We start from the raw sequence: 19,698 nt of genomic DNA on the forward strand, positions 1-19,698 counted from the left end.
ACAAATTAAAATTAGATTTAATTACACTGATATTGTCAAGTGAGAATAAACACATCTTAACTATTTATATAGTTGTGTATTATTGCAACCATTATATTAATGTTCAATTAAGTAGTGATAAGGGTTCTTTCACTAACAGGTATTATGAATTATGCTTTATTACCAGTGGAGAAATGCACAATTTTAGCTGTTATCTAAGTGATTAAGAAAGTTGAGCTTATATTTGGGTTTGATTGTTTACTCTTTGAATGTGCCCAGCTGGATTAAAAGCACATTACATTGGTAATGTATTTGGAGGATGAGAAGCTCATCAATCACTAGGCAGTTTCTGAATAGTTTCCAGCTAAACATATACTGTAAATAATACCTCCGCTGATACCCAACAGGTGGCATTTAATAATATTGTGTTCCCCTGGATTTGTGCCATTGGTTCCTGCTCATATCCTGCTACCAACCTTTCCTCTACATTGCAGGAATCCCATCCAATAGCTCAAGTCTGACGTGATGCATGTACCATCAGGGCAAACAGATTCTCATTTCTGACATCATCTCCTATAAACTAGTGTACGTACATAACACACTTAGCACAGGTAGGTATGTATAAAATATGTATATAGAAAATTTACATAAATGAAATAATTCTCAAATTCCCAAAGCAAATCGTAATTACAGGTAATTACGCTACACTGTTTCAATATTATTGTGTGTAATGTCTATAATAAAAGTAAATAAACTATTAGAACATACTGTTAACATGTTAATGATTGATATCACGTTCAATTTCTCAAAGCAAAATAAAAACAAACCATTAACTCTGATACAAAGTTGTATACTAAGTGCATTCTGAAATCATGCCCTATGTACATAAACATATTACAGTAAAAAGGCATTATATTTCCACAGTTGCATTGATTTTTACCAGTCCTAATGATCTTTTTTAGACTGTGTCTGGAATGACTATAATGGCAGGATTATCATTAAGCCAATATGGCAAAGCTCAACTTCCATTTGAAAAAAAAAAAAAACCCTTTCAGGTCTAAACACTGAGGATACCCCAGAAATAATCAAGAAACACAAATCAGGCACTAATACTAATATTAATACTAATAATTAATATTAATTAATTATTATTAATTATATTAATACTAATACTAATAATGTGTAATACTGTTCTCAAGAAGCTAATGCTCATATAAGTGAAAGCATCCTTTGTTATTACATTACATACTGAGACTTAAATAAGTTTACCAACTTGCAACGACATTCGCACAAATGAACAGAAAAGTTAATTTCTCAGCAAAATAATCTCTTTCGAAGATTTTTGCAGCTACAGCTGTTTAACATAACTGGAGGGTAGTGCCACTTCTATTGCATCCCTCTTGCACCTGCAACACAAGAGGACAGGGAGAAAGTGTTAGGCTTAACCTCTTGCCAATTTACTTCAGGAACTGTCCACACTTGTTTTTCAGATGTCTGCACGTTTGCATACCTCGGTATAGGCTGGAGGAGGTGTCTGATAGTACTCTCTCGCATGCATGAAGATAGGACTGTCATCTTCTGTGTAGTCATCTAGCAATGGTGTGATGAATGGGTCCAAGCAGCCATGTAGAGGTATTTCGCTGTAGCTAGGTGGAGCAGAGGGCATGGACACCAGGCTGCTGGATGCTGCCGAGCTCCCTTCTTGACTGCTCATGCTGCTGGTACGACTGGCAAAGCCAGTAAAGGGGATTGTCCCAATGACCAAAGGAAGCTCTAGGGTTAGCTTCTCACTTCCTGGGATGTGCACATAAATCTGAACACACATATAAGACAAATAAATTAAGATCTATGCCGGTGCAATTGGAGTCAACTCATAAGATGATATGGATATGGCATGGCTCTTAATGGTGTGTGCTGAGCTCACCATCAGAGTGTAGTCCATGTGGATGATGTTGCAGCCCAAGATGGTGGGTCTTAGTTTGGGCACTCGGAAGGTTTTACCCTGCCATATGTCATACATGCCAGAGATTATATGATTGCCCCTGACAGCTGAGATCTTTTCACGGAGCACCTTAGTGCGGCCATTGGCCCGAAAAGTGTGCGTGACAATAATGGCAGCTTTGGGGACAATAATGCGAGAGCAGGTGTTCTCAAATTTGGCATCGATGCAGATGTTCTCTCCTTCACAGTAGCCCTTACGATCAATCTTTGCTGTGATTGACACACTGCCATCAGGAATGAACATGCAGGTCAGCTTTTTCTCTGTCACTCCGGCGGCAGGGGACTGGAGGAAAAAAAGGATCAGGAATAGTAAGATCTTAGTACTTTCATTTATCGTTTGAATAAAGTCCTGGTGACCACAGGGGAATTTTACAAACTGTCGAGGCTGACTCACTGTAAGGTCGGGAGTGTTGACATCAATCGGTTCCTCCACCTCAAAGTACTTTTTGCACTCTACATCTGACTGGCAGGGCCTCTCCATCACCGCTTTCACATAGTACTCAACAGAGCCAAATTTGCCTTTATATGAGGACACCAGCTGCCTGTGAAAACAGAAACATCTGCTTTCAGATAGCTGAACAACAAGCAAGCATATTTTCTTGACAAACTCAGCATGTAGAGATGCTTACCCTGACTGGGGAAGCTCAAACCCAAAGGTGTACTTGTATCTATTTCCAGGTCTGAGAATAATAGAGCCATCTGAGTCTGAAAAACAAGACAGACAGAGTCAGACAATTTAAATGATGAGGATGATGATGGTGGTTATTATTATTTATTGATTTGTTTGTTTTACATTCTTAAAATCATCATGGCCAAATAAATCGCATGTCATAGCAGTATCACTTGCTTTACCTGTAGGCTGCTGGTCCAGGTGAAGAACATCTTGGTATTTGAGGTAATCTATGGCATCTTTACAGCGCTGCTTTCCTTTGCTGTACTCCACGTTGGCGCAGCCGATTCCATACAGTCTCATGGCCGCAACTCGAGTAGTCTCCGACACCTCCACCACCACTCGCCCAGCCACTTTATCCCCACTGGAATAAAAAGCCTTGGTGGAATCGCCGAACTCAATCTTGAAAGTCTTTGGTTTTTTAGACAAAACAACCATTTTCGCACTCTTTGAAAGACTAACACGAGTCAAAACACGGAATTAGAGGATGCGCTTAGTTTCACCGCTCTATTTATGTTTAGATTAAGCCTCTGTACTGCTCATTTACTTAATACACACTCCGGCGTGCAACTCTTTCAACTTCAACAGGTTTAATTATTCGTTTGTTTGTTTGTTTTGTCTCTGTTAGTTCCGTGGAAGTGTTGTGACCAGAGAATGGGCTCAGTTGTTTTATATTTACCAATATATGAAACCGCTCACTGGCTACCTGACATGTCTACACGTGAACAGCGCGTGCACGCTGCGAATTACTTCTTGCATTGCGCTCTGACTGGCCAGGCGTGTTGTTTGGGTATCTTTTAACCAATCAACGTCCAGCTTCGGCGCGTGTACACCGCGTGAACATTCCCGTATAATGAGAAAGGGAGGCGTGGACAAGTTGGATGGTACTGTACAAGTAGGTGGGGCGTGTAAGGGGGAACCCTAGATGGACAACCTATCAGATGCTGTTTATTCCTTACACTTCCAGTGCATTGTACACACGAGGTCAATAAATACTCGCCCTTAATTGCTCTTTCTCGGAATGTAGGCCTAGGCTTGACCAGGGTTACTAATTTTACCTTTGAACCATATTAAATGACAGTCCACTGTTTATCCAGTGTTTATTATGAATATGTCCACTAATTCCTCTCCTTATTTTATAAAGTTCTCACTTTCATTCTTAAGCCAGATGAATTTTCTTCAGTGTTGAAGAATCTCTCTCTCTCTCTCTCTCTCTCTCTCTCTCTCTCTCTCTCTCTCTCTCTCTCACACACACACACACTTTTCTTCTTAAAAACCATGGTCCTCTCAGAAATAAAGAGGACCTATTACCTATTACCATCTATTACCTGGGAAGACGTATGTGGCTTACCTTTAATTAGCTTTTAGAGTAAAGGTTTAAATTAGCATTAGTGGTGCTTAAAGTCCAATTATGTACTAAATTACATAATACCAGGTAATACTAGTTATACTACAGGGTGTCTCAAAAGTCTCCATACATAGGGGAAATTAACACTTTTTAGCTAAATGTTTTCATACCCAGTGTGTATATATATATATATATATATATATATATATATATATATATATATATATATATATATATATATATATATATACACACACACACATACACACACACATACATACACACATACAATATCTCACAAAAGTGATTACACCCCTCACATTTCTGTAAATATTTGATTATATCTTTTCATGTGACAACACTGAAGAAATGACACTTTGCTACAATGTAAAGTAGTGAGTGTACAGCTTGTATAACAGTGTAAATTTTCTATCCCCTCAAAATAACTCAACACACAGCCATTAATGTCTAAACCGCTGGCAACAAAATTGAGTACACCCCTAAGTGAAAATGTCCAAATTGGGCCCAATTAGCCATTTTCTCTCCCCGGTGTCATGTGACTTGTTAGTGTTAGAAGGTCTCAGGTGTGAATGGGGAGCAGGTGTGTTAAATTTGGTGTCTTCACTCTCACACTCCCTCATACTGGTCACTGGAAGTTCAACATGGCACCTCATGGCAAAGAACTCTCTGAGGATCTGAAAAAAAGAATTGTTGCTCTACATAAAGATGGCCTAGGCTATGAGAAGATTGCCAAGACCCTGACACTGAGCTGCAGCACAGTGATCAAGATCATACAGAGGTTTAACAGGACAGGTTCCACTCAGAACAGGCCTCGCCATGGTCGACCAAAGAAGTTGAGTGCACGTGCTCAGCATCATATCCAGAGGTTGTCTTTGGGAAATAGATGTATGAGTGCTGCCAGCATTGCTGCAGAGGTTGAAGGGGTGGGGGTCAGCCTGTCAGTGCTCAGACCATACACTGCACACTGATCAAATTGGTCTGCATGGCTGTCGTCCCAGAAGGAAGCCTCTTCTAAAGATGATGCACAAGAAAGCCCGCAAACAGCTTGCTGAAGACAAGCAGACCAAGGACATGGATTACTGGAACCGTGTCCTGTGGTCTGATGAGACCAAGGTAAACTTATTTGGTTCAGATGGTGTCAAGCGTGTGTGGCGGCAACCAGGTGAGGAGTACAAAGACAAGTGTGTGATTTGCCTACAGTCAAGCATGGTGGTGGGAATGTCATAGTCTGGGGCTGCATGAGTGCTGCCGGCACTGGGGAGCTACAGTTCATTGAGGTAACCATGAATGCCAACATGTACTGTGACATACTGAAGCAGAGCATGATCCCCTCCCTTTGGAGACTGGGCCACAGGGCAGTATTCCAGCATGATAATTACTTTTGCCTTGCTAAAGAAGCTGAGGGTAAAGGTGATGGACTGGCCAAGCATGTCTCCAGATCTAAACCCTATTGAGCATCTATGGGGGATCCTCAAACAGAAGGTGGAGGAGCACAAGGTCTCTAAGATGCACCAGCTCCGTGATGTCGTCATGGAGGAGTGGAAGGGGACTCCAGTGGCAACCTGTGAAGCTCTGGTGAACTCCATGTCCAAGAGTTTTAAGGCAGTGCTGGAAAATAATGGTGGCCAGACAAAATATTGACACTTTGGCCCAATTTGGACATTTTCACTTAGGGGTGTACTCACTTTTGTTGGCAGCGGTTTAGACATTAATGGCTGTGTTTTGAGTTATTTTGAGGGGACAGCAAATTTACACTGTTACACAAGCTGTACACTCACTACTTTACATTGTAGCAAAGTGTCATTTCTTTAGTATTGTCACATGAAAAGATAGAATCAAATATTTACAAAAATGTAAAAATGTGAGGGGTGTACTCACTTTTGTGAGATACTGTATATATATATATATATATATATATATATATATATATATATATATATATATATATATATAGAGAGAGAGAGAGAGAGAGAGAGAGAGAGAGAGGCTATTTTCAGATAGCCTTTAAGAATACCTTTGACAACAAAAGAAGAAATCATTCTCATGGCTGGATCAGGAATCTGTCACTTGCGATGGACCAATCGAGAAGAGGATGTGCAAGAACATCCACTGACCGATGTCATGCTGACAGACATAGTCCTGTATGTATGGAGACTTTTGGGACACCCTGTATATTCACATTTCCAGGTGAATGATACTTAAGATACAAAGGGGTATCCCTTCATGGTACCACCTGACTGGCAAAGAAAAGTATAGTCTGGTGCTTTTATTTCTGAGCCTGCACACATCACTCCAATTACATTTTTCCACCACTGAAAAAGTGTTGCTTGATTATGCTAAATGTTCATTCATTCATTCATTTAACTCCAGCAACCACTTTATCCTGGTCATGAATCCAGAGCCAATCCTGTTAACACTGGGCTCAAGGCAAGAGAATTGGAGTAACCAAATGGGACACAAGTCTACCGGACAGCATATGTGCACCCATACACACACCTAGGAGCTATTTAGCATAGCCAATCGACATATCGAGGAACCCCACACAAACACAGCGAGAACATGCAAAACTCTGCTGGGGTCTGCAGGTTTTCATTCAAACCAATTAGAAGCCAGACCTATTTCACTGTTTTTATCTTGGTCAACTATCAACTATTGGGCTCCTCTTCAGCTGGAATGAAAGCCTGCAATTATACTGGCACACAATATTTGTCACGATCTCGCCGGCAGATGATGCTACGGCAACGACGTGCACGGAGAGTGTGCATGCACGAACCAGAGCGAGCAGAGGGAACAGCTCCATCTTTGCAGCATCCATTTTATCTGGCTAAATAGCTAAGAATTTAACAGGCTTAGTTTGCTAGTTAGCTAGCATGCCTAATTTACACTCACTGAGCACTTTATTAGGAACACTTGTACACCTACTCATTCATGCAATTATCTAGTACAATGCATAAAATCATGCAGATACGGGTCAGTAGCTTTGTGTAATGTTCACATCGACCATCAGAATGGGGAAAAAATGTGATCTTAATGATTTTGACCGTGGTGTGATTGTTGGTGCCAGACGGGATAGTTTGAGTATTTTTCTTGGGAATTTGTTCAATAACAAAAAAACATCCAGTGAGCAGTTTTGTTGTTGATGAGAGAAATCAACAGAGAATGGCCAGAATGGTTTGAGCCGACAGAAAGGCTACAGTAACTCAGATAACCACTCTGTACAGTTATGGTGAATCTCGATTTCTGCTGAGACACACAGATAGTAGGATCAGAATTTTGCACCAACATCATGAATCTATGGCCCAATTTGCCTTGTGTCAACAGTCCAGGCTGGTGGAGGAGGTATAATGGTGTGGGGAATGTTTTCTTGGCACATTTTCCTTCTGGGCCTGTTAATACTAACCAATCATTGCTTGAATGCCACAGCCTTTTTGAGTGTTGATGCTGATAATGTGAATCCCTTCATGGACACAATTTAACCAATTTGGGGAAGCTGTGGCTCAGATGGTAGAGCAGGTTGTCCACTAATCGTAGGTTTGGTGATTTGTTCCCAGTCACCAGATCTGAATATATATATATATATAAACTGTTGTGGAGGCATTTTATCTTTATCCCATGAAGAAACATTTCTATCTTGATGCATGTGGTTTCTTCCAGGATGACAGTATCCCTGTCCACAAGGCACGAGGGCTCGCTAAATAGTTTGATGAGGATTAAATTATGTAAATCATATACATTGACCTTCATACTTACAAGATCTCAACCCAGGTACAGTATGCAGACAGAATGTCTTCCATTGTAATATCAACAAACGTGCTAAATATACCATTACAAACCTGAAACCTGTAATATATTCTGGGGCCTTTTTTTTTTTTTTTTTTGCCTAAGCCCAGTCTTTTGACACTAATTTCTTCACATCAGTATCTATCAGTATAGGGAAGCAGGTTAAAAGAGGAGGCTGATACTTTGAACTCACATTTTCAGTGAGATATCTACATCAGTGAGATGTGCCTAAGTCTTGAAGAGCTTTGATCTTTTTGCAGAGTGTGTTCTGGAGATGGCATACTGAGCCAGAGTATACGTCTTCCTCATCCAGAATAACGTGGGCAGTGATCAAATGCTGGCACAGAGTCACTCATATCAGATGACTGAGCATTTTCATCTCCCACTCTCGGTTGCTGGTAGCTGTACTGCCATCTATTGCGTGATCCTTGCAAACCACTCTCAAAGTGCCTTACTCCAGATTGACTTTTCCTTGCAGCAAACAGGTCCAATATACCGGATGTCTAAAAAGAATGCTATTATTGCTGAAATTAATAATAATGCAGTTTTAAGAATATGTGGGTTTGTTATTATTGATGCAGCACCTAAACTTTAAATATATTGATATACAAGCTACCACAATAGTGTACTGTTAAACAGTACACTATTGTGAACAAAATGAGAGATAAAAAATAACAGAATAATTGTACTTATCTAACAAAATAATTTTGCGTATACAGATACTGTGTCAGGCACTAGGCTACTGTATACAGTGTCCTCCACTAATATTGGCACCCTTGGTAAATATGAGCAAAAGACGGCTGTGAAAATTTGTCTTTATTGTTTAACCTTTTGATTTTTTGTTAAAAAAAAATTAACAAATATACTCTTCTCTCATGGATATCAAACTACTGCAAACACAACACAGGTTTGTTACCTGTTACCTATTTGTTAAATATAGGTGTGCAACAGTTATTGGCAACCTTTTAGTCAATACTTTGTGCTACCTCCCTTTGCCAAGATAAGATAGGTGACTTCGGATTGCAGTTTTGGAGACTTTCTGACCCCAAGATGCAACTAACTTCTGCAGTTCTCCAGCTGTGATCCTTGGAGATTTTTTGGCCACTCGAACCATCCTCTTCACAGTGCGTTGAGACAATATAGACACATGTCCAATTCCAGGTTGATTCATAACATTTCCAGATGACTGGAACTTCTGTTACCCTGATGGTGGAAATGGGCATTTTCAATGCTTTTGCTATTTTCCTATAGCCATTCCCCATTTTGTGAAGCTCAACAACTTTTTGCCACACATCACAGCTATATTCCTTGGTCTTACCCATTGCTATGAACTAAGGGAATTTGGCCTATGTGTTACCTCATATTTATACCCCTGTGAAACAGGAAGTCATGGTTGAACAATTTCCTGTTCCTAGTCACCCAGGTGTACTAAATTTTTTTTAAAAATATCAATGGGAATATACTTCAAATATATTTTTCTCATAGTGGTGCCAATAATCGTTGCACACCTATATTTAACAAATATATATTTTTGATAAACCTGTGTTGTGTTTGAAATTGTTTGACGTCCATGAGAACAGAATATTTTTGTGAATTTTCTGAACAAAATATCAAAACCTTAAACAATAAAGACAATTTTTCACAACTTTCTTTGCTCATATTTACCCAGGGTGCCAATATTAGTGGAGGACACTGTATGTATGCAAGTAAAACAAAGTATACATTTAGGGGTTGACATGGAGGTCCATAAAACATATGTGGCAGATGTGTATGTGTGGATTACAATAATGTGTCAAGACTCAAATCCACAGTTACCGTGGTTCCATCCATGATGTACCATTAACACTGAAGGAGCAAGAACAAACGACCTTCCTAAAATTCACAGAAATCTGAAAGTACCAAAAATATGCATAAGCAAAAAGGTTAAAAAAATTTTTTGTTTGTAACTGAGTAAAGCTATTTAATATATGAAAATAAGTATTTAAAGTATGAAAAATCATATTCATCATTATTGCTGAGGTACTAGATATTAGGGGCCTTTGGCCGATAATGATTCTTTCTGCAATTTGTGGCGGTGCTCTGACTGTACAATTTGTTTGTGTGAACTTTTTTTTTTTTATATGTAGTTTCTCTTTCATTCATTCCTTTATCTTGTATAATCTCCTTATCCTGATCAGGTTTACAATTGATCCTGAGCCTATCCCAGAAACACTGGACATGTAGTGGATATACACCCTGGAAGCCACTCCAATTTATCGCAGGGTACCATTCACACAGTCATTCACACCTAGGGGCTATTTATAGTAGCCAATCCACCTACCAGTGTGGGAGGAAACCAGAACCCAGAAGAAACCCACACACAGGGAGATCATGCAGAGAAACTAAGCGCAGACAGTAGTCTGAGCTCAGGATTGAATTGAGAACCTTGGAGCTGTGAGGCAGCAAAATTTATTCCTATAGAAAGTAATAAATGGCTAACCAAAAATATTATTTTCCCCCTCCCCCTTCTTCATGCATGCCTTACATGGGTGCTGTCAACAGGCTACATACTCACTTTCAATACCTGTATTTTCCTGCTCAGTGTTGTGGTGGATCTGGAGCACATCACAGGGCACTCATTCACACCTAGGAGCAATTTATCCAACCTACCAACTGGCATGGTTTTATAGGAGATGAGAGGAAACTTATGGGACCATGGAGCTGTCTGGCAGTAGCACTACCTGCTTCACCACTGTGCTGCCATAAACAGGGAACTTGTAAAATTAATTAAATAAAATAAATAAATAAATAAATAAATAAATAAATAAATAAATAAATAAATAAATAAATAAGCAAGCAAGCAAGCAAGTGTGTAACATTGTACTCATGTATTGATATTCATATGTGTGCACATTTTTAAAAAGACATTTTAAAAAATTTGACAGTTAAAAAAAGTGGTTTTAAATCTAGGAGCCATTGTTTCTGGCACCAGAAGGCCTACATTCTAATACTTCTGGATGTTTTTGACATGAACTGAAAAAGATCGTACTATTCACTAACATATTTTTAAATAAAATAATACTGAATTTCCCAAGAGACAGTTCCAGACTGTCTTCTCGAGCACATCCTGTTGGACAGCCATTACAGTTATAAATCTTTCAAAGTAGTCATAATAACAACGATTCATACATTAAATAATATTCTAATATTGAAATATTTTATCACCTTAACTTAGATCTGAAAATAAAATTAACATCCCACGTTACTGGAGAATATTGCAGGTCAAATATAATCATATATCAGGACATATTAACCCCATTTTGATCGATTTTACAAAAAATCTGTTTGATTGTTCAGTCACCAAGGTTCTGAGAAAATATGACATGAAAGAGGTATAGCTAATTTTTTTTAATATAAAATCTTAAAATAGGAAATAGCTGCCATTTGAGTAATATCAGCATGATTACATTCAAAATATGAGTCTAAATGTAACCATAGGCATGAATACTGCTATGAGCCATGATAGTTCCCTGTTTGCTGCAGATGCCACTAGATGCACCTTTTGAGGGTCAGTAATCATGGCTCGGGCATCTTCCAAAGCCTCAAGCGCAGATGAGCTGGAGTTCATGTCCCCAGTGGCCAGCAGATCAAAAAGGCATGCCTGGAAGTAGACGTCCTGGGCTGGCAGTAGAGATGAGCAGTGTATGTATGCAAGCGTGGTGGGCCACACAGATGGTGTGTGTAAGCGCTGAGAGGCTGGACATCCCCACAGGCACAGCTGCAGGTCCTGCTCGGGGGTATATGACTCGATAATAGCACGTGGAGAGCTCACAGCCAGCCCCAGTGAGTGGCCGCTCTGACGTACCACCACTGTGGTGCCGATGTGCGCTGCCCGGATCTCAGCATGGCGTCCCAGGGCCTGGGAACGCACCTGCAGGCTGTGCTGACCTCGCCGCTCACCACTGCTTGTAGAACCATCTACAAATGCTGCAGGGACATTGTCCACCTCTGCCTGGTAAATCTGCTGCTCAGCACACTCCCGCCAGTTTTTAAAAATTATAGTGATCTGTGGAGGGAAAATGGAGATGGACAGGTTAACTGTATGTCCAGTTTATACAATGTACCTCTACCATTTTACCTACTGAGCATGAAATACACTATATTCAAAAAAAAAAAAAAAAAAATGTGGACAACTGGCCATCACAGCCATACAATATGTGGGCCTTCCTCAAACTGTTATCACAAAGTTGGATGCATACAATTGTCTAGAATGTCTTTGCATGCTGTAGCATATCAATTTCCCTTCACTGGAACTAAGAAGCCCAAACAAATTCCAGCATGACAATGCCCCTGTGAGGTTCATGACATGGTTACATACACAGTAGTGTATTTGTCTGGCCTAACCTTGGTGAGTGCAGTGGCATAGGAGCTCTCTCTAGTGTGTGAGCTGGTGGCCTGTATGTAGAGAAACTGGTTGTCAATGAGGGGCCAGGCTCCAGGGACAGCACACGTCTGAAACTCATTGTTGAAGGTGCGGATATGAGGGTCTCCGAACACACCGCAGTGCAGGTACTCTGGTGCACGGCCTTCACGCTGCACATAGCTTTTCTCGTAAAAGCAGGCATCCCCAGATACTGGGGCCTGGGGTAGAGGGCGGGGTTGAGCTGTGGGCCCAGACTTTGGACAGCGGTGCTGGATGAGCAAGTCCTCGATGCCCTGCACTGCAGAGTGGTAAGCCAAGTCACCACGGCAGGCACGGGCAGTGCGCCGGGTGCAGGTAGCGTAGGAGCGCAGGGCACTGCAGTAGCCCACATTGCCTGGATCTTTCCCACCACCACCACCACTGCCTCCCAGGTCCAATGTTGCAGCCACAAATTCTGAGTTACACCTCAGGATCCTACACTGGGCCCATGCTGCAGCAAAAGGGAGTCACAAAGATGTAACAACATCCAATGTCACATAATTGTTTCACATCCTGCTAGTCTTGACATGACAAAAAAAAAAAAAGAGAATAGATAAAAAAAAGTCATACCATGTGAAGCTAAAAGGAGAACAAGCAGCAGTATGATGATAATGCGATGTTTCCATGTAATTTGTACATGGTTATTGCAGGCAGCCCGTGTTCCCATTCCCATCCATACAGACACAGCCTTAGTAGACTGCTGGAGCTCTTTACACTTACTTTGGCTTGGAAGACAGAGGTTCACTGCACAAAACAGCCACATGATGGAGACATGTGCAAACACAAATAACAAATGCTCTGCTCGGCTTTTAATCGGCCAGCAATGCTATGTTTGGGGATTCATCCATTAAAAAAAGCTGTGATTTTACTGTATTCTATTGTAATCTTTTTGAATAAAAATCTGTTGATTGTCCTTTTTAAGCGATACGTTACATTATGATATACAAACAGTTCTGAATTAATTAAGTCAAAAGCAATTATGTCACATGTGGATCATTATCATAATAAGTACTGTAAGCTATTCTTACCTCAAGTGTCAGACTGATGCTCTTGCCCTGGAAAAAAATTAATAAACAAAAGGTGCAAAACCCATCCACTGAATGGCGACATCATTAACACATTGTCCAACCTTAGAAAGAAAGAAGCACACAAAAACCGCATGCAATGAGTATCATCCAGAACATGAGGGGTAATATTTTGAATGAGTGAACAGGTGAAAATAACTTATATTGTACACACTTCATGGTGCAATGCAAATTTCTTTTTAAAAAAAATACTGCGGTTCACTACTGTAGTGACTAGTGTATCCCATCAACATGGAAGTACTGCAGTTTGGACCTTGGCTACAGTTTTGTTATTTGCAGAGTAGAGAGCAAACATCAAAAGAAAGCAAGCAAACTCATGGACATTCGTGTATATTTGCATTGAGATCACAAGCTCTAATTTGAAGTGGTTGTCCAAACGAAGTTTAAGCAAATCAGGCCAATCACAATATAATCAGATTATGATAAAGGAGAGAAAGAGAGAAACCTTTTGGCGTACATGCACAATAATGCCAAAGATCATATTTCAGTTAAAATGTGTATTATTGACCCCTTCCCTTGATCCTGTTTGGTAAATTCTATTGACTGCACAAGGACATTTAGGTTTAGTTTTATGGGTTAATACAATTTCAGTTAATTTTTTCACTAATGTCTAGAAACTCTTGTAGTAGATTGTTTACAGAATGCTTTTCTAACTGCTGGCTGAGTCAGGCATGACATTCCAGTTGATGGAATCCTAAATGGGGCAAGAGGAACATGGGCAGTTGCAGGACAGAAATACAGGGTGCTAAATAAACCCTGTGATGGTAGCCAGCTGCCCACAGCACCCCACCCCTGCCCCATCTGAAAAAGCATGGACAGAAATGCTGGGTGAGGATGCCAGGTGTTTCAAACACAGTCGAGCTTCCAGCATTCTGACCCACATGGGCTATCTTCTTCCCTCGGCAATCTAATTTCATCTGGTGTCTCAATGAGCAGAATAGCTGAGCTATTTCTGACATCTGCCGCTGCAGAGGGCCTTCATGCCCCCAGTACTGACCATGCACCCCATGCATTTGTCCAGTTTGGTTGGCCATTTGTTGTGCAAGTGTCTATAGAATGTTACTGATTTCAAATTCAGCTGCATTTCTGAGCACAGAAACGCCACTTGAATGTGATAAAAAGAAAGCAAATAACATCCCTTGATATACGAATTCCCTGAAGAGCACTGGGTTCCATCCCCCACCAGTTACAGGAACCTCCAACCTCCAGGTGCAAATATACGTGCACACACACATGAACTACTGTAAACTGATCCCTTCCAAAACGTTCTTTATTAGAAGAAGTAACTGTAAATTGTCATGTTATCACCACACCCTCACACTATATCTGAGTTTTGAAGGAATAGCAGTTCCATGCTGTATCTCTATGTAGTAATATAATTCTTGTGCACATTTCTTTTAATTTTTTTCTGATGATCTCTAGCTTGTTGATTAAAAATAAATCACTCAAATAACATCAACAATACACAATATATCTCCTTCATCTTATACTGTCAAATAGTCTGGTATGTGAATTATGTATGCTATATTGGGGATATTAATACAAATAGAACAGATAGATAGATAGATAGATAGATAGATAGATAGATAGATAGATAGATAGATAGATTAAATCAAATAAAAACCCTCAAACATCACAGATATAGCCTACATAAACCCCATTACAACCTATCTGACAGTAGAACATGCAGTTGAAGAAATATGTTGTGTTGGTATTCTTTGAGATTTCTGTTTACCTCTAACATGTTTGCTAGGGAAGACAAAATCTCTCAAATAATAATAACACAACATGTTTCTTTCATGTTCTACTCTCAGAGAGGGTGTAATGTGAACTATGTATTTCAGGAACATTAATAAAAAATAAAAAATAAAACATTCAAATACCAACCGTGGATCTGACAGCTACAGTTCTCTAGATAAAAGTTCTCCTTCAAACTCATAAATTCTTATGCTTAAAAAAGCATACATATAAATACACACCTGTCCAAAACAATCACCAAAAAAAGTTTCAATTTTTCAAAATACCACAGTATTCCTTTGGTCTGTATTTTTGACAGTGCAGTCAAACCCCGCAGAGCACACGGTCTATTCCATTTAAACTTATTCTCCTTGTTAGAGAAGAATATAAGGTAGTCACCATCATCGTGACGCCACAGAACAGACAGCAAGTTTGAAGCTTAATTATTGATTGTTGTTATGACTTACCTCTGTCAACTCCGTGAAACGAGACGTGTAATCACCGCATATCCACCACAAAGGGTGATTAAAAGGGCGCCCAGAGCTGTAGTGCTAATTGTGCCAAGCTGTGCTGGTCAGTGCTGAATGAGTGGGAGAGCGCCTCGGTTGACTGCGTAAATCACCCGCAGCGCACACCTGCCACTCTGCGCAACAACTGCGCCGCTCCACACGGGTCCAGCGCGCAGGGAAGCTATTTTAGACGGAGTCCACGCCATATCACGACCCTCTGTGACTGCACTTCAGCGGGGGTGTTTGACAACAAACCTTAATTTATCCGGTTTGTTAGGGTACGATGGTGTAAAAATTCACTTTGGATAAGTGACTCGAGCAAAACATGTGCTTCGATGTATTTATCTCTTTAGGCTGTAGAACCTTTAGAAAGGTGCTATCAAAATGCCTTCTGTGAAACACGTGCCTCTGCTCATCTGCATCTGAGAAAAGTGTCAGTTTGGTGTGAGCTGTGATTGTATTATCCAGTGTGTACCACCAGCTTGTGCATTAAAGCTGTCAGGAATTTGTGAAGCCGTCTGTAGTACTCTCATCTTCACTAAATAATAATAAATAAAAAATTTTTAAAAAGCTTAACTTTCCAGAAAGAAGTGTTGTCTGCTGAAATTAATTTAGTAGATTTAAAGTAGATTTAGCTTAGGTTTGAGACACCTAAGCTTTGTTGTGTTAATTTTTTCCTCTTAAGAAGGGTCACACTCTGGATTTGGTACTGTTCTGGGTTGTCGTGGTGTGTGAGCTGGCTATAGAAAATATTGGGCTCTCAGATCATTTTTTTTATTATGTTTGATGTGACTCTTGTTGGGCCTACTCCGGGCCCCGAGTCAGTAGGCCATCATGCTCCGTCTATAACCGCACTGCCGGCCTCTGTTTTCAGAGGTCGAGTTGGTGGTCGCCTTTAACACTCGTAATGACTCGTTTTAGAGTGACGGGTGGAAGAACAAAACGATTTAAGAGTGTTCTTTCGGTGGCTGTTGGTTTAATGAACTCTTTATAGGTAGATTTTTGATATGAACTATGATTTGTGCAATGTATATTCAATATTGTTTGTGTATTATGTATTGTCTGTATGTCTTACCTTTTGCTGCAAAAGTAAACAAACACAAACAAACAGCCCTGGCTTAATGACGAAAGTTGGTTTCTTAGACAAAAATGAAGACAAGCTGAGAGGAAATGGAAAAAAGACAGGCTCCAGGTCTCATATGAGAAACTCAGAGGTTGTATGGTTTCATATCAACAGTTTGTTAAATCGGTCAAGGCGAGATATTTTTCTGACTTAATCTCTCAGAATCATCATAGACTGAATGTTTTATTTCGGGTAAAAAATGCAGTCTTGATTCTTTTCTGTCCCACTGTTGTTGATAAGTCTGGGAGAGCTTGTGAAAACTTTTTGCAATTTTTTATGAATAAGATTACTGCTGGGGCACACGGTGGCTTAGAGGTTAGCCTCACACCTCCAGGGTCCAGGGTTCGAGTCCCGCCAGGGCACACTCGATGTGTGTGCGGAGTTTGCATGTTCTCCCCGTGCTGTGGGGGTTTCCTCTGGTTACTCCAGTTTCCTCCCCCAGTCCAAAGACATGCATGGTAGGCAGATTGGCGTGTCCGTAGTGTATGACTGGGTGTGTAAGTGTGTATGTGATTGTGCCCTGCGATGGACTGTCACCCTGTCCAGGGTGTACCCCGCCTTGTGCCCGATGCTCCCTGTTATAGGCTCCAGGTTCCCCGTGACCCTGAAAAGGAGTAAGCGGTAGAAGATAGATGGATGGATGGAAGATTACTGCTATTAGAGCTAGCCTCTCTAATTCTGGATCCTGGTCGTCTTCAAGCCTCTCCTGACTCTCTTAAGTCTGTCCATCTAAAACTCCAATTTCGAAAAAGTTGGGAGAGTATGAAAAATCAAAAAAAAAAAAAAAAAAAGCAAACAAAAATAGTCATTTGAAAATTCAATTCACCCTGTACCATATTGAAAACACATTATGAACACATTATTGGGGGGGCAGTATCAAGGGCTTGCCTTAATGTGGTTCTCATACTATTTATAAGGGAGAACCTTTTCTGTGGAATTAGGGAGCTCTATTTCTTCCACGCAACGTATCTCTTCTGGGGATCCTCAAGGTTCTTGTCTTGGCCCTGTGCTGTTTTCCCTATATGTGCTCCCTTTGGGATTAATCTGTCAAAAACACAGTGTGGCATATCATTGTTATGCAGATGATACCCAGTTGTATCTACCTCAGAGATGTAATGATAACTCCAAACTTACATCTCTGCTTGATTGTTTGGATGAAATACAGGTGTGGATTGTATCCAGTTTCCTGCAGCTTAATGAGTCTAAATCTGAAGTGGTGTTCTTTGGTCCATCGAAGTTAGACAAACAGCTTTCTCTACATCTTGGCCTTTTAGCCACCAGTGTTAACACGCAGGTGAGGAATCTTGGTGTGATTTTTGATTCTGAGTTGAAATTTGATAAACAAATTACTGCCATGGTAAATGGTAGCTTTTTTCAATTGAGGGGCATTGCCAAATTGCAAAACTTCTTGTCAATTTGGCAAGATATGGAAACTGTGATTCATGATTTTATTTCATCCAGACTGGATTACTGTAATTCTTTATATCTGGGGCCAAGAATATGCTTTCACAGAAGCAGTTTGTGCAAAATGCAGCGGCTGGACTGTTGACTGGCAAGTGAAAATGCTCCAGTATTTCTCTGGTTTCTTTGCACTGGCTTCCTGTTGATTTTAGAGTGCAATACAAGGTCTTGCTAATGTTTTAAAGGTTTACACAGACTTGCTCCAGAATATATTTCCAACCTGTTACAGTATCATCGTGCTGCCAGACCTCTAAGAGCATCTCAGAGTTTCCTTTTAAATGTCCCAAAATCTTGATTGAAAACTAAAGATGATCATGCCTTCTCGGTGGCAGCGCCACACCTATGGAATAGCCTCCCCCTGCATATTAGATCCTGTGACTCAATTTAATGTTTTAAATCTATGTTTAAGACACGTCTCTAATCTGTTTCATTTAATTGTCCTTAGTTGCATGGAGACTGAATAGTGATGAGTTTTGTGTATAGTTTATTGTATGTGTGTACTGGTGTTTTGTAATTTTGGGAGTGTAAAGCACTTTGGTCAACTTGTGTTGTTTTTAAATGTGCTATAGAAATAAATGTTGATTGATTGATTGATTGATTAAGAAGAGCAAGTCATTGCTTTTGATTGAAAAGCTTTAGTAATGACACCATGGGAACAAATTAACATGAATTTACGGATATCAAATATATAGATAGGCCAAAACGGGCTGTCTGAAAAAGTATATGTGTAATTTCTGCCTTACATGTCTTTTTGAATTTGTTAATAAGTTTCGCAACAGTGTTGTTTGTGTGATGTGCTTGACATGTTTCATGTTAAATCCATTGCAACCTTGTGACAGTTTCCAGATCCTGCAATGAGAATGATTTCAATTCAATACTTTTGTCAAAGGCATTCTTAAAGGCTATATATATAAATATATATAAACGGAGTATGAAAACTTTGGAATACATTTTGTTAAAAAGACTTGCTCGGCTGGTATTACAAAAACATTCCCCATACCATTACACCACCACCAGCCTGAACTGTTGACAAAAGGCAGGTTTGGTCCATGGATTCATACTTTTGACACCAAATCCTGACCCTACCATCTGTGTGCCATAGCAGAAACTGATATTCATCAGATGTGGTGATGACATTTTTCCAATCTTCAGCTGTCTTTTTTCTGTGAGCCTATACCCACTGTAGCCTCAGATTCCTGTTCTTAGCTTACAGGAGCAGCCCAATGTCATCTTCTGTTGTTGTAGTCCATCTGCCTCAAGGTTCAACATTCACCATAATTGCAATGTGTGGTTATTTCAGTTGCTGTATCCTTCCTGTCAGCTCGACCCACTCTGGCCATTCTCCTCTGACCTCTCTCATAAAACAGGTGTACATGAAAATCACAGGAGATCAGCAGACCAGTTCTGGCACCAACAACCATGTCACAGCCAAAGTCACTGAAATCACATCAGATTACATATCTATCACATTTTTGCTTCGTATCAAAGTTAAGAATTTAATAATGAAAGAGCCACTGGTGGAAATAGTACTATTAAACATATT

General features: G+C 40.1%; 2 protein-coding genes across 5 annotated transcripts; both read right to left on the bottom strand.

The window, feature by feature from the left end:
- txnipb (thioredoxin interacting protein b) lies at positions 1 to 3,353 on the bottom strand. Its single transcript, XM_017481265.3, has 6 exons — positions 2,833 to 3,353; positions 2,610 to 2,685; positions 2,375 to 2,522; positions 1,904 to 2,263; positions 1,490 to 1,792; positions 1 to 1,385 (listed from the first exon to the last, which is right to left on the bottom strand). Exons 1-6 carry the CDS (start codon positions 3,086 to 3,088, stop codon positions 1,338 to 1,340), a joined length of 1,191 nt encoding a protein of 396 aa, XP_017336754.1. The 5' UTR covers positions 3,089 to 3,353; the 3' UTR covers positions 1 to 1,337.
- A 7,298-nt stretch (positions 3,354 to 10,651) lies between these two features.
- Positions 10,652 to 15,722, bottom strand: hjv (hemojuvelin BMP co-receptor). 4 transcript variants are annotated; one of them, XM_017475139.3, is made up of 5 exons: positions 15,530 to 15,722; positions 13,269 to 13,369; positions 12,811 to 12,984; positions 12,183 to 12,691; positions 10,652 to 11,844 (listed from the first exon to the last, which is right to left on the bottom strand). In XM_017475139.3, the coding sequence occupies exons 3-5, from the start codon at positions 12,911 to 12,913 to the stop codon at positions 11,248 to 11,250; spliced, it is 1,209 nt and encodes a 402-aa protein (XP_017330628.1). In that variant the 5' UTR covers positions 12,914 to 12,984; positions 13,269 to 13,369; positions 15,530 to 15,722; the 3' UTR covers positions 10,652 to 11,247. The 4 variants fall into 4 exon arrangements, with proteins under 4 accessions (XP_017330628.1, XP_017330618.1, XP_017330637.1 ...); XM_017475129.3 differs by lacking the exon at positions 15,530 to 15,722 and adding an exon at positions 15,305 to 15,443; XM_017475148.3 differs by lacking the exon at positions 15,530 to 15,722 and adding an exon at positions 15,350 to 15,395.
- Positions 15,723 to 19,698: the final 3,976 nt, after the last annotated feature.

The sequence above is a fragment of the Ictalurus punctatus genome, chromosome 1 (assembly GCF_001660625.3).
Source record: "Ictalurus punctatus breed USDA103 chromosome 1, Coco_2.0, whole genome shotgun sequence".
In the NCBI taxonomy this organism is placed as follows: domain Eukaryota; kingdom Metazoa; phylum Chordata; class Actinopteri; order Siluriformes; family Ictaluridae; genus Ictalurus; species Ictalurus punctatus.